This window comes from Lissotriton vulgaris, chromosome 7, assembly GCF_964263255.1.
Source record: "Lissotriton vulgaris chromosome 7, aLisVul1.2, whole genome shotgun sequence".
In the NCBI taxonomy this organism is placed as follows: Eukaryota; Metazoa; Chordata; class Amphibia; order Caudata; family Salamandridae; genus Lissotriton; species Lissotriton vulgaris.
The window spans coordinates 579,928,138-579,953,861 of NC_141695.1; the positions used below are offsets into that span (position 1 = coordinate 579,928,138).

General features: G+C 45.5%; 1 protein-coding gene across 1 annotated transcript in view; it reads right to left on the bottom strand.

Annotated features, from left to right (window-relative positions):
* Positions 1–25,724, bottom strand: part of SEC14L1 (SEC14 like lipid binding 1) — a 468,991-nt gene that overhangs the window by 233,817 nt on the left and 209,450 nt on the right. Inside the window, exons 8-9 of the mRNA XM_086930671.1 lie at positions 24,342–24,451; positions 22,503–22,692 (exon numbers count right to left, since the gene is read on the bottom strand). Of these exons, the coding sequence (XP_086786797.1) occupies positions 22,503–22,692; positions 24,342–24,451 (300 nt within the window). The remainder of the gene's footprint in view (positions 1–22,502; positions 22,693–24,341; positions 24,452–25,724) is intronic.

Sequence of the window (25,724 nt, forward strand, 5' to 3'; positions counted from 1 at the left end):
TGAGGGGCCTGTTTAAGCCTTGTGGTTAGCTTGTTGTAGCCGGCAGAAGGCGGCTTGCGGTAATGTTTTGATAGTCTGTCCTATAATGGAACTGTGGCTATTACTGCTATTGTCGTTGGCATAGAAACCTTTTGGCACCAAAAAAGGGAAACTTGCGATACTGCAAAATGCCAAGGGATCTGGCAGTATCCGTATCAGTCTTTATCGCCAGCAGCGCTTCGTCGATATGTTTTCCAAATAGGGACTCACCATTGTAGGCCATATCAAGTATTTTCATTTGAATCGCTCATCTAAGCGTTGTAGCCTTGAGCCAGCCCTGGCGTCATAGGACAGCTGCCCCTGCTAGCTTTCTAAACCTAGTTGAGGCGATGTCTAAGGTGCATTCAATAATCTCTAAAGAAGTGAGCTCACCCTCATATATAATATTTTGCGCCTCTGCTTTCTTTTCTTCAAGAATGAGGTCAAAAAGGCAATTAACATCTGATACATCTGTCGGTCATATCGAGCTAGTTAAGCTACGGAATTTGCTACTCTGACTTTAATTGCTGACATAAGGGAGAACATCTTCACTATATTATCGAGGAGTCTTCCTTCCTTATTGGGAGGTGACAAAAAGAATAAGTGAATGGATTTTTAGAACACTTTTGTGCAGCCTGCAAGAGGAAAGAATTTTGCTTGGGATGACTAACCAGGCAGGCTGGAAAATCATCTGTGGCCTTGTATTTTTTATCCAGGCGAGGTGGTACAGGGGCAACCGTTGTTGAATTCCTCCTAATCTTTATACCTTCTTCCCAAATGTAGTCAATGATCGGGATTGCTCTCACTGAATTTCTAGCCTGCTCCTTAAAATCGTGCAGGAAGCAATCAGAATTGCTTGATGGACATGGGAGATGGAATCTTGCCGCTGCTCTGTCCTTAAATTACAAAAGCCCCAAATGTAGTCTGGAGGAGAGTGAGGCAGGAGAGGAGATGGTGTAGGAATAAAATTGTATGTCCATTCCTCAGGTGGGGGTTGGTGTTCCTGAATTTCACCTTCCTCGCGTACGTCCCTAGAGGAACTATGGTCCTCTCTTGGGGTTGGCATATGAGGTGCTGACTATATAATCGGTACAATAGGTACCAGATTTACTGGCATTACCGGTGGCGCTGGCTGGGGATAACCTGGTGTTTGTTCTTGTGGGTTGTCAGGAATGCGCCTTTTACAGTTCTGCAACATAGCCTGGAAGTCATTCAATAATGAGGAGGGCATGAGTTCCTCATCTCTCCTGGGCTGTTGACTGCTGTAATGTTGTTAATAATGCATAAGAGGACCATAATATGCTAAATAGTGTTTATCATTGTCATCAGAGTCATCATTTTGACAGATATCTTAATTGGAGGTGTTATTCTTGGTGTTAGCACAGTTTTTGCACGTTTAACTCATCGATGGTCCTGTTGACGGTGAGAGTTGGAGAGTCAAGGGTGGGACTCGCTTCTGTACTTATGTAGACAAATGATTTTCATGTCTGCCGTCTTCGCTTCTTCTCTCAACGGTGGGTTAGAAAGGTGTAACTCCATCAACATGCATCTCCGTGGACAGAGAAGGTGCTGATAGTAAATCTGTTGACCATGTTTTTGTCGAGGATACAGGTTTTGAGAGTGTAGCCGTCGACGGTGCCTTTGTCGGCACAGTAACTGCCGAGGAAGATGTCTCTGTGAAAGACGCTTTCATCGATGACTTCAGCGCTGGCCGTTTCTCTGTGGATGCCGATTTCGTTGACAGAGACTTGGACAATCGAGATTCCATTGACTGCGCTTTATTAAATGACTGCAGCAATGGAAGGAGTCATTGCCATTGATTTGGAAGATTTTTTAGACAACAATGCTGATGTACCTGTCTTAATTTTCGACGTTTTCGGTGTTGACAGGGTTGAAGATTTTTGCTGTTTTTTTATTGACAGCTCTGAGGAAGGAGATCTCAGTCTTTCACTTTTCTTGTCAGAAGGAGTAGTGGGAAAGGAAGAAGCAGCCCCTGTGGAGAAAAGTTGTATTTCTCCTTTCTGAGGGGATATTTCTTTAAGGACTTCCTACTACCCACAGCAGTTCAATGGCCAGAGGATCTTGACCTTTTTAGGGTGACATGAGAGGCGCTGGAGGTCTTGTCTTTTGACTTCTTCAGTCATATAAGAGTCCTTCTCTGTATCGTAGAGTCTTTGTAGAAAAAGTGTGACACATCCTGCACTCCTTCACCTGGTGTTGAGGGTAAAGGCAGTACAGGCAGTCTTTATGGGATTATCCACATGAAGTCTCTTTCCCACAAGATAAGCAGGATCTGAAGAGACCTGTTTTTGAAGAGTCAAACATGGTAAAGATATACCAAATACAGACAAATCTGAAGAAAAACAGCAGAGTCGAGGGTAGACTCCTTTCACACTACATGTGGTAGACAATCTGAGGGATTCAGCCTCTGCCTGGAGTGTTCTATAGGGTGACGTCGCCTGATTGGCAATAGTCAAGTTTGGCTCTTTTTAAAAAATGGACCTAGATAGGCTATAAAAGTGTCTGTTATTACGTGGCCTATGATACAAGTCAAGTCAAGTCAAAATAACTTTATTTGGTGAAAAGACCATAAGAGTTTGGCCAACAGACATCACAAGTAAAAATGTTCATATCATTTTTGTAAACTCACATAGACTATTGAGAAAAAAAAGCGTCAATCATAAAATTTCATGGAGATTAAAATTGCACAGTAAAAATTACAACATTCTTCTTTATTAGCCATTGCTCATAAAACATTCTAACGGCCATTGCAACTTTAATATAATTAGAGACCGCAATACAGATAACAGAAGTAGCCAATGATTGCAGGTAATATAAGCCTTCACTGTAGGTACTCTTTGTAAAGGGGACAAAATAACAAAGTGCAGCGTGCTCCGAGTTGCCATATTATCACATGTGCAGGGGGAAAGTTTGTCAGACCACCCAGATTGTCTTGAAAATGCCATTAAAAAGTACAGAGTGTCCAGTCGAAATCTGGTTAGGAGAAATTGTGTCGGTGCATTAGTAGTGAAGGGTAGCTAAAATTGCTGTTGGGCAAGAAGCGAGCAAGAGGGACCTGTTACCTCCGACAGTGTGTGGCGCATGGTTGCTCAAGATTAATGCACCTCTTTTATATTGGCCTTGGCGTCTGTGCAAATACTCGCCGGATTAGCAAAGTAATCTCCCAGGCCTATCTCAAAGAACCTGTTCCTCACAAATCGGAACCAAGGGATCAACAGTGCACTGTCCAAGTTAAAACAATTGTCAATCACTTCCCTTGAGAACAATCATATAAGTCTTAATGCTTACTATGGTACAATGGGACTCCCACTTCGACAACAGGGAATAATTCAAGCATGTCATTTTATTTTAAGACTTTATTTTGGTTGTCAGACCATTAAAGTGCATGGGATACATTTCTTGCATAGTTACATAGGAAGATTGAGGATTTCTTTTTAAAAAAAAAATATTTAATCAATTCATAAAAACCTATTGCACAAAAATGTGAACCATATAAAAGCTATATATATATTAACAACTTTCGCAATTGATTGGGAGAGTGAGAACGTCAGTGGTCCCTGAAGACCTAATGTCCAAGGCAATGGGGCCCGCTATGTTATCAAGCATGTGGATCGATCAAAGATACCACAATACTGGATAAAACTGGTATCCCCAACCTAAGAAGATCTGCTGCGACCATTGGCATCACTTTCATGAACACCCTAGTAGTACTGGTGTGGTCGAAGGGGAGCACGGCAAATTGGAAATGTGCTTGGCCCACCTTGAGCCGCATGCATCTGTGGGTCTGCAGGACAGGTAGATAAAAGCAAGCATCCAGCAGGTCCAAAGCTATCCGTCTAGTCACCTGAATCCAGGGCAGACAAAACCTAGGCCAGCGTGTTCATCTTGAATTTGGCCCTCCTCAAGAAGGCATTCAAAGGTCGGAGAATCAAAATGCAACTAAAGGTCTCTGTCCTTCGAAATGATAAAATAACTGGAGAAACAGCCAGACCCCATTTCCTGGAACAGAATGCCCTTAATGGCTCCCTTGACCAAAAGAGCCTATACTTCATGAAGCAAGATAGACAATTGCTCCTTTTTGAGATGTTAGGATGTGGGCGCGAAGTGCAGTGGGTCAAAAAGGAATGGCAAGTCAATCTTGTTACACAATCTGGAGGAGCAATGTGTCAGGTGTTATATTTTGCCACATGTATTGTATTGTAATCATATTTATATCGCACCTACTACCCCTGAAGAGGCGTCAAAGTGCTTTTTCTGCAAGTAGCATGCTACTCCGGAACCCATAAAGGATTAGTGGCGGATTAGTATAGTGAAAATATGAAAGTAATTTGAGTGGTGGATATATTAGTCAGTTATTTGGATTGAGAAGGATAGAAGAAGGATAGAAGAGGGAAAAAGGTTTGCATTTTTAATAGCGCTTGTTCCCCTTGATGGGATGTTGAACGCTTTTTCGGCAAGTAGCAGCTACTCCGATTCCATAAATGATTAGTGGGGAATTAGTATAGTGAAATATGAAAGCAATTTGAGTGGTGGAGTCTGTTATTTGGATTGAACAGGATAATGGAGGGATAGAAGGGAAGGATTTAGATATTTATACATAGTAGATCAATGGTGAAGCAATTGTAGATAAATAGTTATGATAAAAAGATTTACTTATTTATGCAGTCACTTATATACATGTTAAAAACAGAATAATGTAACTATCACTAATATGAACTTTTGTTAAGCAGAACTAATGAATATCTATGTATTGTTTTTTTTTCAACAATTATTCTACACGTTTATACAAAGCAATACACATATATAGGCACATATCTATAGCACAAAAAATGCTTATGTACAGAGACATATATGCTGTATATTTCCATCTGTTTCTGTATGGCGGTTATGTGGGGAAGAGCCAGTTCTTGAGGAGTTTTCTGAAGAAAAGGTGGTTATCCATAGATCTTATTTTGGGGGGTAAAGAGCTCTATAGTTTGGCTGCTTGAACAGCGAATTATGTGCCATCCATTGTTTTTTATTGTAGCTGGGATTTTGAGGCAAGGTACCACTCTAGAGGGGAGGTTCCATTGCTGAATTTGATTGGTGATTTTATTCCTGATGAAGAGCATTCTTGTTCTATATATCGCTTTCTAGGTGACACAATGCAGCTTGAACATGGATATTCTGGCAACCAGTAACCATGCAGGGCTTTCAAGGCAGGGGAGATGTGTTCTTGTTTTATATGTTAGAGTAGTCTGGCAGCCTTGTTCTGAATCCGTTATAGTCTTTTCATGGTCGTTAAAGGTGATCCCTGGTACAGGCTATTGGTGTGATCGAGTACAGACAAAACAAGGGAGATGGTAGCCTAGACCTTGTGTGGGAAATCCCAAAAGGGGAAAGATTTGTTGCAGAGTGTTTATAATAACAAAGCTTGGTCTTGCTAGTTTGTCCACTTGGGCATCCATCGATAGCTTGGTCATTCTGAGGTTTCTTACTTCCTTCGAAATTTTAGGTGGTGCTCCCAGATCATCAGGACACGCGGCCAGGGGTCATAATGTTTCCAATCGCCAAACATTATTATTTCAGTTTTGGAAGCATTCAATTTGAGATGGCTCCACGTCATCCATTGATCCACGTCTCTGAGACAACTGAATATTGCAAGTTTCCTATGTCTTTGGAGCATTGCAGTTGAAGGAGTATTTGCCTGTCATCTGCACAGTTATAGCACTTGAGGTGACACAGATTTATCAGTGCTGGTAATGACTTCATGTAGACGTTGAAAATCATGAGTGAGATAATGGAGCTTTGAGGGACCCCTGCTTTTGTGAAGTATGGTTTGGATGAGAAAGGTGGGCATGGATGACATTAGTTCTGTTGCAAAGGTAGGACACAATCCAGTATAGAGCAGTCCCCTCTATGCAGGCTTCGTTTAGTCTTTGTATCAGAGTGGCATGGTCAACCGTGTCAAAGGTAGTCGAGAGGTTCAAGGGAAGTAGCGCAACAACCCTGTTGCAATCAATTATGTTCTTCAGGTCATACCAGATGGCAAGAAAGGCAGATTCAGTGCCTTTTCCTGTACGGAATCCTATTTGGAAGTCTGAAAGTATGGAATTCCCTTTAATGAATTGTGACACCTTGGTGAAAGCTGCTCTTTTTATCAGTTTGACCAGGAAAGGTCCAGTTGAAATTGGTCTGTAGTTGTCAGGGTTTAGCAGGTCCAAGTTTGTTTTCTTCAGCAATGGGAGTATGTATGACTTTTTGTGTTCTTCTGGAAATATTCCAGTAGATAAGGAGTTGTTGGTGATTCTCCTTACTGGAGTGGCAGCAAAGGTTGTTAATATAATTGTCTTAAAGGTTTGCGATAGACACAGGTCAGAAGGGTTGCCGGCAGACCTGCTTGCTTTGACCAGGTCCATAAAATCATTGTGTGAAATGTGTTGGAAGGAACGGTGAGGCTGGGTTAGAGTATTTTTGGACTGTTGCTTTGTGAAAGGGTTCGTGCTTATGCTTTGTTTCTGTTTTAAGTACGAGTCCAACGTGTCAGCTTTGCCCGTGTAGTGATTTGCCAGTTTGTCTGAACCCTCGAGTAATGGCATGAGTCGCTTCTGGGTAATATGATTTATGAAAATCTTTGAGAATTTTACAGAATTCTTTATTTGCACATTTAGCATTTTAAATTCTGTCCTAATAGTATTTTTTCTGAAGGCAAAGTTTATCTTGGATGATGTTTGTTTTGATCCAGGCATGTTACAGCTTTCTAATTTGTTGTTTTCTTGCTTTTCTCTCTGTATTTAGTGGTATCAGGATATCAAAAGCTTCCTGAAACCACTCATAGTTTTTTAACAGAATTTGTTTCTAAATCTCTACTTGATGTTAGTTGTGTTTCTAAGTGTTCCAAATTGAGTTTCTTCCACAGCCAATATGCAGATGCATGCAAGGTGGTTTTAGGTGTGTCGCTTAGTGTTGTTTTATGTTGGAAAGCAAGTAAATGGTGGTTTGACCATTTGACCGGAGTCATTGTTTGAAAGGTAACTTGTTCTGTATTAGCAAAAAGACATTTAGGATGCTTCCAGCGATCTGCTGCAGGTTCAGTGTTTCTGGGTCAGAGATGATTGTTTTGGGATGGGGCATATTTGAATCTGGATTAGAATCTAATGCTGCTGTGTCCCAGTGGCTAAGGGATGCTGTAACTGAACTTCTCCCTCCCATATCTAAGAATCACAGATCTCTTCATCCTCCCGCACCTTGGTTCTCAGAAGAGCTAAAATCTCAACGAGCCAAGTGCAAGGCATTAGAAAGAAAATGGAGGCGTTTCTATTCAATCCCCAGTAAGGCAGCTTATAAAGAGGCACTAAAGAGATATCATGTTAACTGTAAACTGGCCAAGGCCACTTTTACGGCATCTACGATCACTCAAGCCCAGAATTGTCCGCGGACTCTTTTTACAATGATAAAGAAACTAACAGGAGCAGACACTGTACCTTCTCCTCCGGCTTTGGACAAACCACAGTGTGATGCCATTGCTGATTTCTTTATTTTTAAGGTTGGAGCGTATTCATGAATTTTTGTCTACCTCCCCCCCCATCTGCTGAGTCCTCACTGGTGGTTACTTCTGGGAGTCCTCCCCTCCCTTCAACGATCACCAACGACTGGTCTTTATTTGATGACACTACTTTTTTATCGTGCCTAAATAGTATCAGGTCAGGCTCCCCTCGGGACCCTGTCCCTATGAAAATTTTAAAACTGTTGGACCTCGAGCCACGGAGAGTCCTAATGAGACTTTTGAATACCTCTCTTATAAAGTCTACAATGGCACAGGAGTGGAAACATGCTATGGTTGTTCCCTTGTTGAAGAAGACCGGCGCTGACATCACGAACCTAGCAAATGTTAGGCCCATATCCCTGCTGCCTGCATGTTCTAAAATTTTAGAACGACATGTGAACACCCAGCTTAATTCGTTTGTCGAAAATGTGGGATATCTCCATCCATCCCAATCTGGGTTTCGCGCACATTATTCCACCGAATCCGCACTCCTTGGGGTGACGGAGAGGCTTCGGTACGGTATCGATCGCGGGGAGACCTTTGCACTCATCCTTTTGGATTTGAGTGCAGCGTTCGATACAGTGTCTCATTCCATCCTTCTTGACTCTCTCCGCTCCCTTGGTGTTGCTGGATCTGCGCTGGCCTGGATTGCCTCCTTTTTAAGCGGAATCTGCTGTCTACCCATCAGCATACGGCGTCCCCCAGGGGTCGATTCTCAGCCCTTTGCTATTTAATATCTACATCAGACCCCTTGCTACCATCGTGGAGGACGCCGGTTTAACAATCTATTCGTATGCTGACGACACGCAGATAGTGTTCTCTCTCTCTCTAGCAGTGAGGGCCATGAGGTCTCTGCTTTGAAGTCTGGTCTATCACGCGTTGCTGCCTGGATGCACGACCATCTACTCAAGCTCAACGGTGATAAGACCGAGGTTGTTATTTTGGGCAAAAATAAAGATCTGTGGGGCCCTCGACATTGGCCCTGCGACATGGGTCCTCTGCCGAATCCAACCCCCGTAGCCCGCAACCTCGGCTTTCTTATTGACGATAAGCTCTCAATGAGACAGCAGGTAACAAAGGTCGCTGCAATCTGTTTCTCCATCTTAAGATGGTTGCAGAAGATCTTATGGATGTTACCTTGCTCTACTCGGAGAACTGTCGTCCAGGCTCTTGTGATCTCCCGCATAGACTATGGGAATGTGCTTTATCTTGGGGCCGAGAAGGCCACAATAAACAAACTCCAGGTGGTGCAAAACTCATCAGCTCGTCTATTGTGTAATGTACCCCGGAGATCTTCTGCAGCCAAGGCTCTGTGTGACCTTCATTGGCTTAAGGTCCTGAACCGCGTACAATTTAAAACCTTATGTCTTCTTTTCAAAATTCGGCAGGGCTCTGCTCCTAAATACCTGTAGAACTTGGTTCAAGTCTATGAGCCTGGTCGTACTTTAAGATCCTCCACCAGTGGCAATCTCTTGGTTCCTAGAATGAAATTGGCCAAAATGGGCGGCCGCTCGTTTTCCTATCTTGGTCCAAGGATGTGGAATGCTCTTCCGCCAGCTCTGAAAGCCGAGACTGATCTCCTCTCATTTCGAAAAAAATTAAAGACTCTTGTTTAATTGATCCTTCTGCACTATTTGTTCTGTTTGGGCTTTTTGCTAGCTTTCTTCTCTTGTCTGTCCCTGGCGCCGGGAAACCCATTGAGGGTAGCTGTGCGCAATACAAGTTTGGATAAATAAATAAATATTTGGTTTATTAAACCAAATGTTGAGGTCACCCAGAATGCGTAGGTTGGAGTATAGTGTTGTCAGATTTGAAACTGTGTCTAGAAGTGCATCTGGCAATGTTGCCTTGCAAGGTGGAGGTCTGTAAAGGAGCAGAAGTTACAGGAGGAAAGAGGTGTAGGATTGCATCTGGTGAAAAGAACCTCACAAAATTTTATGGAGACATCATCAACTTTAGTGATATGTAATGTTTGGCTGAACACAACAGGTGTCCACCTCGTTTTTTGCCCATACGATTTTGGGTGATCGTTTGATAGCCTAGATGAACGGCTTCATGCAGGACTGGAGCCACATCATCTCCCAACCATGATTCAGTTATGAATAGTAGGTCTGGTTTTGTGTCAGTGAGAAGGTCGTGGATGTGATGTTTGTTCCTAGGGAGCGATCAAGCATTTATTAGTGGACAGTTTAGAGAATGTGTTTTGGAGATAGTGTGACTTTGTTTTGTAGAGGAGTGAGCAGGATTTTGTGGGCTTGCAGATGGTGTGTCCTTAGGATTGGTATTAGGTATATGAGGATATCAATCATGTAGGTTTTCTGTATTGTGTTCTTCGTCCAGCAGGCTAAGAAGGCATTTTGATGGGTTTGTGTGCATAGTTGGTGGATATGGTGTTTGAGAGCAAGTTGGTGTGTTGGGTTGTTTTCGTAGTGTAACCTTGCTGTGCAGTAGACATGGTAAAGTGACGTTGTGAAGTGAGGCACTGTGATTATTTTGTTTGCGTCTGTTTAGGGCAGAAGGTGTAGGAGTTAGGGGTGGTGGTAAAACATGTGGTTCATGTAGTAAGGTTCTAAATTGTCGAATGGATGAGAGGCAGTTAAAAGAGTTGCTGTGATGCCGTATATGTGTTGGGTGTGGTGGAAGAGAGAAAGCTTCATATTGGAGTTTGTTCATTTGTGTAATTTGAAAGGTGGGTGGATGTTTGTAGTTTGTGATAAGTATTATGAGAAGTTGTGCTTTAAAGATTTTCTTGTGCTGGTGTGCGTGATACGTTTTGTTTTTGAGGAATAGTGAAAGATATGCTGATGTATTTGTTTTATGAGATGGATTTGTTAGTATAGTATTGTTTGTGAGTGAAAGTTGTAAGGTAAAGGGGGTGGTGATGTATTAGTGAGTAGAGTGTATGTTGTGCTTAAGAGGGGATGAACGAATATGCTACTTACCAGTATGCATCTGTTCTTGGCATGTAGGGCTGCTGACATTCATATCTGTGCATAGATCGCCGCCTAGTGTTGTGTCCGGATGATTGCACGTTGTTGTCCTGGAAGAGTCTGGCTCCTCCCCTGGACTACAGTGCGCATGGGCATCCCCTCCATTCTCTGATTGTTATTCGCCATTGTGGCAGAGATGGAGTGTAATACAGTGAGTGATGTCCATGCTACATGGTAATTCTGAATGCTACAGCTGCTACAGGCGCCGGGGAGGAGGGTGGGCGATATGAATGTCAGCAGCCCTACATGCCAAGAACAGATGCATACTGGTAAGTAGCATATTCGGTTCGAGGCATGTGGGCTGCTGAATTCATATCTGTGCATAGAATACATAGCTGTCCCTCCTGTTAGCGGCGGCTGCCCGTGCCAGCTGCAGCAGTCTGAAAAAGAGTTTTGACAACAGCCTGTCCTACAGCTGCCTGCTGTTTATAATGCACATCTACGCAGTAGTGTTTCGTAAATATATGTGTGGTGGACCATGTGGCTGCCTTACATATATCTTCTAAAGGAATATTCCCCAGGAAAGCCATGGACGCTCCTAATTTACGTGTGGAGTGTGCTCTTGGTGGAATGGTTAGTGTGCGTTTAGCCTTAGCATAGCAAATCTGTATACAATTACCGATCCACCTGGCTATCCCTGCTTTGGAAATGGGGTTGCCTTTGTGTTGTGGAGAAAATGCAACAAAAAGCTGTTTTGTTTTTCTGAAATCCTTTGTTCTGTCTATATAGTACATTAGAGCCCTTTTGACATCTAATGTGTGTAGGGATCTCTCTGCGACATTTTCTGGATTAGGAAAGAAAACTGGCAGTTCTGTGGTCTGGTTCATGTGGAACTGCGAAATCACCTTAGGCATAAATGTAGGGTTGGTGCGTAGTACAACTCTATTTGCGTGGACCTGTATGAATGGCTCTTGAATGGTTAGTGCCTGGAGTTCACTAACTCTTCTCAGTGAGGTAATGGCTACTAGGAAAGCAACTTTCCAGGTCAGAAATTGAATCTCACAAGAGTGTAGAGGTTCAAAAGGTGGTCCCATCAGTCTGGTGAGGACCACATTCAGGTTCCAGACTGGTGAAGGTGGGTGTCTGGGAGGGATCACTCTTTTGAGTCCTTCCAGGAAAGCTTCAATGGCAGGCACTCTGAATAGTGAGAGGTGCTGCCTGTTCTGAAGATCAGCTGCTATTGCGGATAAATGTATACGAATGGAACTGTACGCTAGATTACATCTGTATAAATGCAACAAATAACAGATAATGTTCTGAATAGATGCATCCAGTGGGTTAATGTCATTGTTGTTACAATATATGACAAACCTTTTCCATTTATCCGCAAAGCATGCTCTAGTTGTGGGCCGTCTTTGATGATATTCATACATTCAGGCGGCAAGTTGAGGTAGCCAAATTCTAAGACTTCAGGAGCCAGATCGCCAGGTTGAGCTGTTGCGGATCTGGATGCTGAATGTCGCCATGGCTCTGCGTCAAGAGCCTGGGCGTGAGGTGCAGCCTTTGAAACGGCTGCTCCCCTCACCTCCCTCTCCTGTTGGTATTGTTAACCTACTGCTCAACAACTCGCCGCGCTCGTGCTGTTTTAACTTCATTTGCATTGTGTTTTTACATTCAGCCTTGTATAGCGCTCGTGCTGCTTAACCTCATTTGCATTGTGTTTTTACATTCAGCCTTGTATAGCGCTCGTGCTGCTTAACCTCATTTGCATAGTGTTTTTACATTCAGCCTTGTATAGCGCTCGTGCTGCTTAACCTCATTTGCATTGTGTTTTTACATTCAGCCTTGTATAGCGCTCGTGCTGCTTAACCTCATTTGCATAGTGTTTTTACATTCAGCCTTGTATAGCGCTCGTGCTGCTTAACATCATTTGCATTGTGTTTGTACATTCAGCCTTGTATAGCGCTCGTGCTGCTTAACCTCATTTGCATTGTGTTTTTACATTCAGCCTTGTATAGCGCTCGTGCTGCTTAACCTCATTTGCATAGTGTTTTTACATTCAGCCTTGTATAGCGCTCGTGCTGCTTAACCTCATTTGCATTGTGTTTTTACATTCAGCCTTGTATAGCGCTCGTGCTGCTTAACCTCATTTGCATAGTGTTTTTACATTCAGCCTTGTATAGCGCTCGTGCTGCTTAACATCATTTGCATTGTGTTTTTACATTCAGCCTTGTATAGCGCTCGTGCTGCTTAACCTCATTTGCATTGTGTTTTTACATTCAGCCTTGTATAGCGCTCGTGCTGCTTAACCTCATTTGCATTGTGTTTTTACATTCAGCCTTGTATAGCGCTCGTGCTGCTTAACCTCATTTGCATAGTGTTTTTACATTCAGCCTTGTATAGCGCTCGTGCTGCTTAACCTCATTTGCATTGTGTTTTTACATTCAGCCTTGTATAGCGCTCGTGCTGCTTAACCTCATTTGCATAGTGTTTTTACATTCAGCCTTGTATAGCGCTCGTGCTGCTTAACCTCATTTGCATAGTGTTTTTACATCCAGCCTTGTATAGCGCTCGTGCTGCTTAACCTCATTTGCATTGTGTTTTTACATTCAGCCTTGTATAGCGCTCGTGCTGCTTAACCTCATTTGCATAGTGTTTTTACATTCAGCCTTGTATAGCGCTCGTGCTGCTTAACCTCATTTGCATAGTGTTTTTACATTTAGCCTTGTATAGCGCTCGTGCTGCTTAACATCATTTGCATTGTGTTCTTACATTCAGCCTTGTATAGCGCTCGTGCTGCTGAAGTACTCACCTTGGAAATCAGTAACTCTGGGTGCAGCGCTCGATAACGCTACTTAGCATACAGTTATCACCACTAGCGCTTTCACTGCGGTGCACACCGAGGTTTGTAGCGCTCGAGATAATTTACCTCCGTACATTTGTTTACCCTGCAGCCATTTTGCTCTGACCCCTTGGCCCGTCCCAGACCCTCCCTGCACCTAGACCCCGCCTCCCAGCTGACCCTCCCACGCTCCGCCCCCTCCTCTCTCCATTTATGTCTGATGTCCCCACGCGCAGCGTCCACGCGCTACGGACACGCCGAAGGTGCGCCAAAGGTAAGCCCGTCTACGCCCGTCCGCGCCTGGACCGCGCCCTGCGCCAGACCCCCTGCCCCTCGCGCTGCCCAGCCCCCCCGCCTTACCTACGATGTCGCCACCCTCCTAGCCCTTAACCCCGGCCGCGCCCCCACCTGCGTCCAAGCCGCTCCTGGACGCACCCATGGACCGTTCTCCTGCTTCTCCTGCAAATTTAGCGGCACCGACAACATCTCCGCTACGACCACACCACAGATTCCCGACCCCAACCACCTAGAATGCATCCTTCTCAACACCCGCTCGGTCCACAGGCACGCCATTGACCTTTGGAACCTACTAGACACCATCTCTCCTGACGTCGCCTTCCTTACGGAAACATGGATGAACGCTTCCTCCGCCCCTGACATCGCCATCGCTATCCCTGATGACTATAAGATCACACGCAAGGACCGCACCGACCATACAGGAGGTGGAATCGCTATCGTCCATAAGAAAACAATCCGCATCTCAACCAGCTCTGATGCCAACCTCGCCAACTCCGAACACCTTCACTTCCAGATCCACATCGACCCCAAGACCACACTCAGAGGCACCCTCCTCTACAGACCACCAGGGCCACGCGCAAAATTCAGTGAAGACATCACGGACTTCATCACCCCACACGCGCTCCCCTCCAAAGACTACATCCTTCTGGGAGACCTCAACTTCCACCTTGAAAAGACCAACGACCGCAACACCGCCACCCTCTTAGACAACCTCGCCAACCTCGGACTTAAACAACTGGTCACTTCCCCCACCCACATCGCAGGTCACACTCTCGACCCCATCTTCACCTCCAGCAACCATGTCTCCTTCAGCCACACTACAGATCTCCTCTGGACTGACCACAGCTGCGTTCACTTCACCTACAACAAGCCGAAACCCATCATCCACCTCCAACCAACTCTACAAAGAAACTGGAACAAAATCACCACAGAGCAGATCTCCACATCACTCCTTCAAACCTCCCCAGCCCCCTCTTCTAACGCCAACGAAGCCGCCTCCAACCTCACCCTTTGGTTATCCAACACCGCCGACACCTTAGCACCACTGAAAAAACGTCAACACAAACTTGGCATCAAAAAGGCTTCATGGTTCAACGACTACCTCAAGAAATCCAAGAAACTGTGCCGCTCCCTTGAAAAGGCCTGGAAAAAAGACCCATCCACCAGCAACAAGGACGCCTTCAAAAGCGCCATCCGTACTCACCACCAACTGATCCGAAAAGCCAAGAAAACAACATTCAAAGATCGACTTGACAACAACGCCCACAACAGCAAGGAACTTTTCAACATCGTCAAGGAATTTTCCAACCCCTCGGCCAACTCCAACGACATCACCCCCTCTCAAACCCTCTGCGATTCCCTAGCCTCTTTTTTCCACAACAAGATTGCTGACATCCACAACAGCTTTGACAACCAACCCGGAAGCCAACCCACCCTACCATCAGCTGACCATCTTCCCCCCATCAACACCCTTAACGCCTGGAACCCAATCTCCACTGAGGACACCATCCGCCTGATGAATTCCATCCACTCTGGATCCCCCACAGACCCATGCCCCCACCACATCTTCAACAAAGCAGACTCCGTCATAGCTCCCCACCTCCGAGACGTCATCAACTGCTCCTTCAACTCCGCTACCTTCCCAGAAGATTGGAAACACGCTGAACTCACCGCCCTTCTGAAAAAACCAACAGCAGACCCCACCGAACTCAAAAACTACCGCCCCATCTCGCTTCTTCCATTCCCGGCCAAAGTCATCGAGAAGGCTGTCAACAACCAGCTCTCCGCCTTCCTCGAAGCCAACAAATCACTCGACCCCTCACAATCTGGCTTCCGAGCCAAACACAGCACTGAGACCGCCCTCATCGCAGCAACAGACGACATTCGAACTCTTCTGGACAATGGAGGCACAGTCGCCCTCATCCTCCTCGACCTCTCTGCAGCCTTCGACACAGTCTGCCACAGCACCCTTTTACAACGCCTCAGAAACATCGGAATCCAAGGAAAGGCTCTGGAATGGATCACCTCGTTCCTCACCGGAAGAACCCAGAGAGTCCGCCTCCCACCATTCAAGTCCGAGGCCTCTGAAATCATCTGCGGCGTACCACAAGGATCCTCTCTCAGTCCCACCCTCTTCAACGTATACATGAGCCCCCTCGCGGCCATCGCCCGCCAACACAACCTCAACATCATCTCTTACGCGGATGACACTCAACTGATCCTATCTCTCACCAAGGACCCCAGCACCGCTAAAACTAACCTACACGAAGGAATGAAAGAAGTCGCCGAATGGATGAAACAAAGCCGTCTGAAACTGAATTCAGACAAAACAGAAGTCCTCATCTTAGGTAAATCCCCCTCTGCATGGGACGACTCTTGGTGGCCGGAAGCCCTTGGAAAAGCACCCATCCCGACAGACCACGCACGGAACCTAGGCGTCATCCTGGACTCTTCACTCTCAATGAACAGACAAGTCAGCGCCGTATCCTCTTCCTGCTTCAACATTCTTCGCATGCTCAGAAAAACATTTCGCTGGATCCCCTCCGAAACAAGGAAAACAGTCACCCACGCTCTAGTCACGAGCCGACTGGACTACGGAAACACCCTCTACGCAGGTACCACCGCTAAACTCCAGAAGAAACTACAACGAATCCAAAACGCCTCAGCCAGGCTCATATTAGACATCCCACGCAACGAACACATCTCTGGTCACCTTAAAGACCTCCACTGGTTACCCGTCAATAAGAGGATCACCTTCCGACTGCTTACCCACGCACACAAATCACTCTACGACATCGGACCAGATTGCCTCAACTCTCGACTGTCCTTCTACACCCCCTCCCGCCAACTTCGCTCTTCCAGCCAAGCCTTCGCCACTGTACCTCGCATCAACAAGTCCACCATGGGAGACAGATCCTTCTCATACCTCGCTGCCAAAACATGGAACTCACTCCCCTCTTACCTCCGCCTCACCCAGAATCACCTAGCGTTCAGAAAGCAGCTTAAAACGTGGATTTTTGACAAATAATCCACCTCCCCTCCCTAAGCGCCTTGAAACCCTCTGGGTATGTAGTGCGCTATATAAATGTTATGACTTATGTTTATGACTTGACTACCACGGATAGTTCTGGAAACGTGGTGTACCATGGTTGGCGTGTCCACATTGGAGCAACCAGGATGAGTGCCATCGAGTGTTGCCTCAGTTTTCGTGCCACTAGCGGTATTAGAGGTGCTGGGGGGAAAGCGTACGCAAATTTGCCTGACCAGTTCATCCATATCGCATTGCCCTGCGACTGTAGATGTGGGAACCTGCTGGCGAAGCTTTGGCATTTTGCGTTTTCCCTTGTGGCGAACAGGTCTATCTGTGGATGACCCCACTGCTGGAAGTACGGTTGGAGTACTGATGGGTGTATCTCCCGCTCGTGCATCTGGTGGCTGTGTCTGCGGAGCAGATCAGCCATCTGGTTGTCTTTGCCCGGGAGGTGTTCCGCCATGAGGAAGATGTTCCTTTGAATGGCCCACTTCCACATGCTTTGAGCCAGATGAGACAACTGTGGAGAGTGTGTTCCTCCCTGCTTTTGTATGTAGTACATGGCAGTCATGTTGTCCGTCCGGATCAACACGACTTTGTTGCACAAGTGTACTTTGTGAAAGCCTTCATTGCCATGAAGATTGACATCAATTCCAGAAGGTTGATGTGCATCCTCTTTTGCTGTGCTGTCCATAGTCCCTGCACTGTGTAATGGAGTAAATGAGCTCCCCATCCCTGGAGAGATGCGTCCGTTGTCAGTATTATTTGTGGTACAGGCTCTTGGAACTTGCAAAGGTTTCGTGGGTTCCACCAATGCAGAGAGTTGTATGCCCGACCGCTCACCAACACTAGGTCTTTTCATTGTCCTTGAGCCTGATTCCACTGACGTGCTAGGCACTCCTGAAGCGGGCGCATATGTAGTCTCGCGTGTGGGACTATGAAGATGCAGGAGGCCATCATGCCCATCAACTGCATGAACACTCTCGCTGGAAGTGAGTGGTGGGGTCTGAACTTCTGTATCAGCAGTTGCATGCTGTTTATCCTCGCTGAATTTGGCTGAGCTTTGGCTGCCAGAGTGTTTATTGTCGCGCCCAGGTACTGTCGCACGTGGGCGGGCTGAAGATGTGACTTTGGATAATTCAGCGAGAATCCCAGACTGTGAAGAAGATGAATGGTGTGGGACATGTGGCTGGCACACTGCTGGGCCGTCTTTGCTTGAATAAGCCAGTCGTCCAGATAAGGGTAGACATGTATGTGCTGTCTTCTTAGGTGTGCTGCTACTGTCGCCAGGCAGTTTGTGAACACCCTGGGTGCCGTTGTTACTCCGAAAGGGAGGACTTTGAACTGATAATGTTGATTTTGAATAGTGAACCTGAGATACTGTCTGTGTGATGGGTGTATGGGTATATGGAAATACGCATCTTTTAGATCTAGAGTCGCGAGGAAGTCTCCCTGACTGAGTAACGGTAGAACCTGCTAAAAAGTGAGCATATGAAAATGCTCTGACAGAATGTAGTTGTTTAGAGGCCTGAGGTCCAGTATGGGTCTTAGAGACCCGTCCTTTTTGGGTACCAAGAAATACAGAGAGTACACCCCTGAGCCTTGGTCTTCTACAGGCACAAGCTCTATGGCCCCTTTTTGCAGCATGCTGACGACCTCCTGCTGCAATAAGTGTAAGTGCTCTGCGGACATAGGACGGTGTCTTGGTGGTATGTTGGGTGGAGTGGATGTTAATTCCAGACAATACCCGTAATGGACAATGTCTCTCACCCACCTGTCTGTGGTGATGGATTTCCAGACCGGCAGGAACTGTTGTAGTCTCCCCCCGACATGTGTTATGTGGTCGGGGGCAGTGACAGGGCGTTACTGTTTGTTATTGGCAGAGGATCTGGAACTGTTGTTTCCTCTTCCTCTGCCCTTGATGTTGTTTCCACGATATCCACCCCTGTTGTTTTTATTGTAGGTGGATTGTGTACCTCCTTTATTGTACTGTGTCTGCTGTGTGGATTGGCCTCTTGAAGGTCCTCTAGTATTGGAGCGACGAAAGGAGCAAACCCCGAAACTGCTGGGACTGCAGAGCCCCCATAGACTTTGCAGTCTCTGTGTCTTTCTTAATTTTTTCAAGGATAGTGTCAACCTCTGGTCCAAATAAGTAGTCCGGGATAACTGGCTGATTGAGGATAGAAGTTTGTATTTCTGGCTTGAATCCCGAGATTCTTAACCAGGCATGTCTCCATAATATGACGCTAGTGTTAATGGCCTTGGCTGCATTGTCAGCTGCGTCTAGCCCGCACTTGATGGAAGCACTGGTTATAAGCTTTCCTTCTTGGATTAGTAGTTCTGCACCCTCCTTGTACTGATCTGGTAGGTGTTGCAACAGTGTCTCAAGGGTATCCTAATGGGGCCTGTCATATCTGGCTAAGAGTGCCTGAGTGCTGGCAGTACGCCAGATGTTGGCTGCCTGCGCTGCCACCCTTTTTCCTGAAGTTTCCAGTACTTTCGACTCCTTGTCAGGAGGAGGAGCATCACCTGTAGTCTGGGAGTTTGCCCTCTTACGTGCATTAGAAACAACTAATGAGTCCAATGGCAACTGTCCTCTTATATAAGTAGGGTCCACAGGTGCCGGTCTATATTTCTTTTCAATTCTTGGGTTTAATACCCTGGCCCTGGTGGTCTCCTTAAAAGTGTCACCAGCATGCTTAAGGACCCCTTTTAGCATGGGCAGGGTCTTGACTGTTCTTTCTGAAGTGGAAAAGGTGTCGACCAGAAAGTCTTCCTCCACAGGGTCAGCATGTAGTTGTACGTCATGGTTACTTACCGCCCTTTCAATAAGGGCGTTAAAGGCAGTAGTATCCTCAGTGGGAGATGTTTTTACACTGTATACCTGTGTGTCAGGGGCAGTGTGATCTTTTGGGTCAGCTGGGTCTGCCCATGGTTGGTTTTGATCATCGGGATCAGTGTCCACATGATAAGTGTCATCCTCATTTTCGTCTACCTTGCATCCACATCTGAGTATGTGGGTGAAAAAGTCTGAGGTTCTTGACCATAGGATTGGAGAGGTTCCACAAGAACTGGCAAGGTTGTTGAGTCCCTCTTCCTCTTTAAGGGAATCCTATAGGACTCCATGGGTGTTTCTGGTATGATCTTCCTTTTATATATGGACTGTCTACCAGTTTCCGAGTCGATGAACTGCCTCGACTCCTGTTCTTCAGGCTCCTCTGTAGCCTCCACCTCCATCGACACTTTTTTGATGGCTCCGATACCTTTCTTCGGTTCGAACATCTTCGGACGCACCGTCGGTGGCAACCCGAATTTGATTGGTGTCGATGCGGGCTGAACGTTCCCGACCAGCTTTGGTGTTGGGGCCTTCTTCGGCCCGACTGCTGTAGCCTTATCTTTGATGCGTTGGAGTGACTCAGACACCTCTTTGGCTATAAATGGGCTCGGTTGCGTCGACTCGACAGGGTCCTTGGAGCCAGTCTTTGTCTTGTCCGCAGGCCTCGACCGAGGATCGAACCCTTCTTTTGGTTCGGGTCTTTTGTGTGTGTCGACTCCCTTCGGTGTCGGCTTCGTCGGTTCGACAGCCTTGACTTTGGCCTTCGGCGCACCAACCTTCGGCTCTACGACCTTCTTGAGCTTCTCGGTATCGACGGCCATTTCGTGTTTCTTCGTCTCCGAGGGGTTTGAGGCCTTGGAGCCGACCAGAGTTAGCTTCACTTTCGGTTTCGGTTTTGGCAGTGATGCTTTTGGTTTCGATGTCTTCGTATCGACCGATGGCGGTTTCGAAACCGATGGCTCTTTATATATGTTCGAAGCCGGGCCTTTATGCAGGGCTGATGAAATAATCTGTAGATCGCAGGTAAGGCCTTGTGGCGATCCCTCGAACTGAGCCTTAGTGAGCGCTTCATCGTCGGCCCCCGTATAACCGGTTGGGCCTAGCTCCTCGCCTGAGCTATCTTCTACGGCCCCAAGGGCCTCTGCGTCGTCTCCTACCTCCTCGACGACGTTTTCGTCTTCTTCTAAGACCTCTTCATCTTCGGCGTCATACTCTGAGTCATGGCCCGAAGCCGGATCAGAGAGTTCTTCTTGATCCTCCAGATCAACGACCTCTTCGTCTTCGGGCCCCAAAGATGTTTTCTGGAACAGGCGCTGATCTCTGCGACTCCAATCGAGCCGCGCGTCAAATCCGAAGAGTTTTCTTCGACCTGAACCGGGCACAGGCCATACAGTTGGCTTCGTTGTGATCCGGGGACAGGCACTTGTTGCACACCGGGTGGACATCGATGTGCGGGTATTTTGCATTTCAAAGTGGACACCTTTTAAATGGGCTTCTTTCCATCGTTGATCGAAGATCGGGTCGAAGTGGAAGAAAAACCCGTCTGATTCCTCGATGTCCTCTCGAAGCAAAGGTATCGGTACCGAACGAAACAATACCGACGCTGTTGAAAGCCTTTTGGCTTTGTAGAAAGTTTTCCTAACTTGAGCTAAGATAGTAATATCCGAACCCAATGGCGGAAAAAAACAATCTGAGAATGGAGGGGATGCCCATGCGCACTGTAGTCCAGGGGAGGAGCCACCTATCTCGTGATACTTCGAAGACTCTTCCAGGACAACAATGTGCAATCATCCGGACCCAACACTAGGCGGCGATCTATGTACAAATATGAATTCAGCAGCCCACAAGCCTCGAACGTAGAGTTGTGAGTGTTTGTTTTATATTTGTTTGCTGTAAGAGGTAATATGTGTGATGCAGTGGAGTTTTGTGTCGTTTTGTGGTCGAAAGAAGAGAAGGGTGTCGGTTGGTGAAATGATGGCAAGAGAAGTATAGGTTTGTTAGTGACAAAAATGTGAAGAAAGTATCTTATACCGCTTCCTACACAATGGTCATGTGCACGTGGCAGATTCACTTATTTGAATCATGCATATTTATCTATTCAAGTTGGAGTGAATGGGTTCACACATAGGGAAAATATTAGTATTTTTGTTATGTTTGCACCGAATGTCGTTGCACGTGATAAGCTTTTAAATATCAGATACACTTGCGGTGTTTCAGTAGTACATGCATGAATGGGTGGGAATGCATGGCGTATTGACTTGGAGATGGTATGCTTAATATTCTTAAGTACAGTCTTACTTCAATGGACGCATACATTTGTCTTTGCTGCACCCTGGGTTGGGGAACCTAACAAGACCCCAGTTGTTAAAGGAATGTTTCCACGCACACGGACAGAGCGTGTTCCAGGAGGGAACCCCTTTGTTACTGACATGAGCAAGAAAATGTATAAAGACTCAACAGGTTGGTGTGCAACCTACCATCTCTTATATGATATAATTACTCCCTTCTATGTCTGGCATGTCTGATAGTATTGCCATCATACTATTTGAGGACTTGGGCAGCAACTCTTCACGTTCTTTTAACAAATCTGTGCCCAAATTATAAAACAACAAGAAAATTACTGGAGAATTCCTATTTTTGTCCTTTTGGATTTACTAGAAAATAATTCCTGCAAGAATATGTCTCTATAGTCTGCAAAGGAGTCCATATTCTATTAGTAAGGGGATAACCTGCGCTCTAAAAGACACAAGAACAGCATCCCATAGCAATACCAATACAGAAAGAATAACACAGAAATTAGAACAGCTAAAGGAACAGCAACAATGCTATTTATACAAATTGATGGAGTGCTCCAGTATATTGTTTTACGACTTCTGTTGCTACACAAGCTGAATTTAGCTGCTCACTCAATCTTTGTAATTGGCTTCACACTGCCTCATGAATACATCTTTGTGCAAGTCCGACAATGTCAGAAAAGGGTTTCTAGTGAAATAAAGCCAAACCTTTATCATGGTGGTGCCAGCCTCCAGCGTAGTAATCTTGCAGGACTTGGGGTGGGTTCCAGTTGCTGAGCAAGTAGTCCACTTGATGTTGCTTGCGCCATGTTAAAGACTGGCACAGGATCTCGCGGGCTTTGTCGATGTTGAAGTCTCGTGCTCGTAGGAATCTTAAGATGTGCTCATCCTTAGGAATCTGGATAATAATTAATACGAAACACATGAAGAAGCACGTTTTGAAATAGTCAAATGCTCTAGACACCATGATGCACCAGTACAGCTAAAAAGGGCAGTTTTGAACAAAGGGCAACATGATTTGTAGACAGGGAGTGAAATTTACATGTACCCTCCTAGACATGTAAGTAATGCTCTACCTTCCCTAAATGTACCCACAACATTAGCTAAATTGTTGCATTAAATGTAACGGGTTTGCCTCAAATTCTTAATTTACTTCTGCAAACTACTGCAAAGTGATTGACACTAACAAGAAGACCATTTTTTAGGCCATCTGTCGCAACCTAACGAGCTATTTTTAGGCAATATATTACAAGTTGGCACCCTCTTATTGCCTTCTGAAGTGGTTCTTTAGGTCTAGCGGCTACAATGACTAATAATAGCAATGCCCATGGTTCTTCAGCTTACCACTTGGCAGTTCACTGCTCACTAAAAATCCCTAATCTGCTTAGAGGCCCAGGACTGCATACTTTCACTCAAGCTTCATACTTACTGACAGCCCATTGGAGGATATTACCTGCAGCACTATCTATCTTTCAAACTTTACAAAGCATTTATGTTGAAGTGCCAAAAGCCAATGTAGCTTGGTGCATGTTATGTATCTCAAGTCAGCCCTTAATACCCTTTCTCCTACTTAACCTCCCTTTTCAGCCCGCAACATTGCTGCTTCCTACTAGTACTATACCAACCAGAGACAGCATTGTGTCATTACTGCTAAAATGAATTACTAAATATCCTCAAAGTAAAACATGACTGTGCATTTCTTTGAGGAGTTTCAACAGCATTCCAATTCTACCAGTCATCGGTCACTGGTTTGAAACCATGTAACTTAAAAAAAAACTCCCTCTACCTAATTGCCCAACACTTTATTCTGAAAGTCCAGCACACTGTTCTGTCAATCAAGTCACACTTGGACTGCAGGCCCACTGGCATAGTAGTATAAGGATTCTAGAAGCCCTTCAAGGAACCATGATGCTTGCCTAAAGCATACCTGATATTCCAGTACTGAGGCACCCTCCCAGATCCTGACACCACACAGCTAATATGTGGCATCAAAGTATGTGTAACATTAGTCATGACTAGAAGTAACAGCTCTTTGCAATAATAGACCTAGATCAGGCCCATCCTTTGAAACGGAATTGCAAAACTAGAAATTTCAGAAAGTGAAGTGTTCCTGGCTAAAAAGTCAGGACTGGCTAAAAGTCTCGCTTAGGATACATGGTTGCGAGGTGTATTCTGGCAAAATAACTCTTTAACAAGCAGGTCCTTCTGACATCTGTGCTGATGTGCTTACATATACAGTGGCTTAAGTGTCAGAGGCTTCCACATAGCCCTGCCAATTTTCTTCACCAATATACAAGAGCAGGAGCTGATAGCAAAGACGTACATCATTAAACAAGGATCCTGCAAGTGCTTACTGAAATAAGATTCATGTGGCCTCAAAATGCGAACAGGAATCATGACACTCATGCATAAAATATGAAAACAACAATTTTCAAGCATGCGTAGTCCATACAAGACAGTTTCTCTCCACTTCAGAGCGTTGTTTAACAGTCACAAACAATACAGCTCTGTGAACTAGGGGTCGGGAGAAGAGGTCCAGCCGCTTACCTTGCCCTTATGTGTCTCTTGCAGCCACTGGCGCAGCCGGATGAGGCAGCTCTCCTGCAGGGGAGTCAGATCACCCAGATAGCGCTTGATATAGTCTGCCTCCAGCTTGTCTGGAAAGGAAGGTAGGCAACATAACCAAAGTGTTGATCGGCCTACCCCTCTCCAGTTTGTAGATGCGATGAAAGAGCAAAATCTTTAATGCTATGTGTATTTGCACAGTGATGTTATGTGTTTATGTAAAGCATATTATCACCCGAAGGGTATCCCTGCTCTGAGCAAATCTCTGTGCCTAGCCCCACCTGGAGTAGGTTTATTAATTTAAAAGCCAGCTTTTTGTGGAATTTCAGAAGAGAGGAAAAGGCTCTGCCATGGAGAGAGAGGTTGTTCCTTGCTATATGCACGATGTAAGAGAACACTTTACCTCTGATCAGGTCTATGTTTGTGTGCAAGTAGGAGATCTGCGAAGGTGTCTGGGTGGTTGGTGGAAGGGGCTGCAAGTGTATCCGGTAAATAAGGCCTAACTTGTGAATGTCTTCAATGAATTTGTGAGGACTTTGAGCGTATTTGTGCATCAAGAGCGAGTGGAGCTTCCAGAGGTGTGGTGAGATAGGAGTTCTGTGTGGCAGGTTGAGGATGAGTCTGGCTGCTAAGCTCCTGATGGTTTGATGTCCTCTCATGAGTTGCTTAGTTAGAATGTTAAACTTAAATGCTGGCTTGCACATCGAGTTGATCCCTCTTTCTCAGAGGAAGGGCAATATAATTCATTAGTTGGAACACTACACTACCCCCTTATGCATTATTAAGCACTCTCACATTCTCTCACAGGTGAGAGCAGACTCATTAACAGCCACTTCAAACACTGTCCACTCACGGACCATACTGCTGTTAAGTGTCTTGCCTGTCCTGAGCGAAGTGTAACTAGCAGCTTCTTCTGTTAAAGAGAACATCCCACCTGAAAGTTTTTAGAGCATAGGATGTGTTTCTGTTAAGTATACCAGCCTTCATCATTTTACTACAACACTGGCCATGTTAAGTTTAGTGCCGGCATTGCTGCTTTAGTTTGGTATTAGTTCACTTTAATATAGAGTTTATAAAGTATACATATTTACCCATGAATACTGCAGAACATGGAATAAACGTCTGAAATGTGTAGGACAATGATCAATTTGCAGACTCCCCTGAAGCCTTTGTATTGCAGTCTAGGCACATTCTGAACATAAGTGGACAGGCTACTGAACATCAGTGGGCAGGCAGGTCGCTGAAAAGCAGCGGGCAGGCAGGTCACTGAAAAGCAGCGGGCAGGCAGGTCACTGAAAAGCAGCGGGCAGGCAGGTCACTGAAAAATAGCGGGCAGTTCAGGTTACTGAGCATCAGCAGGTAAGC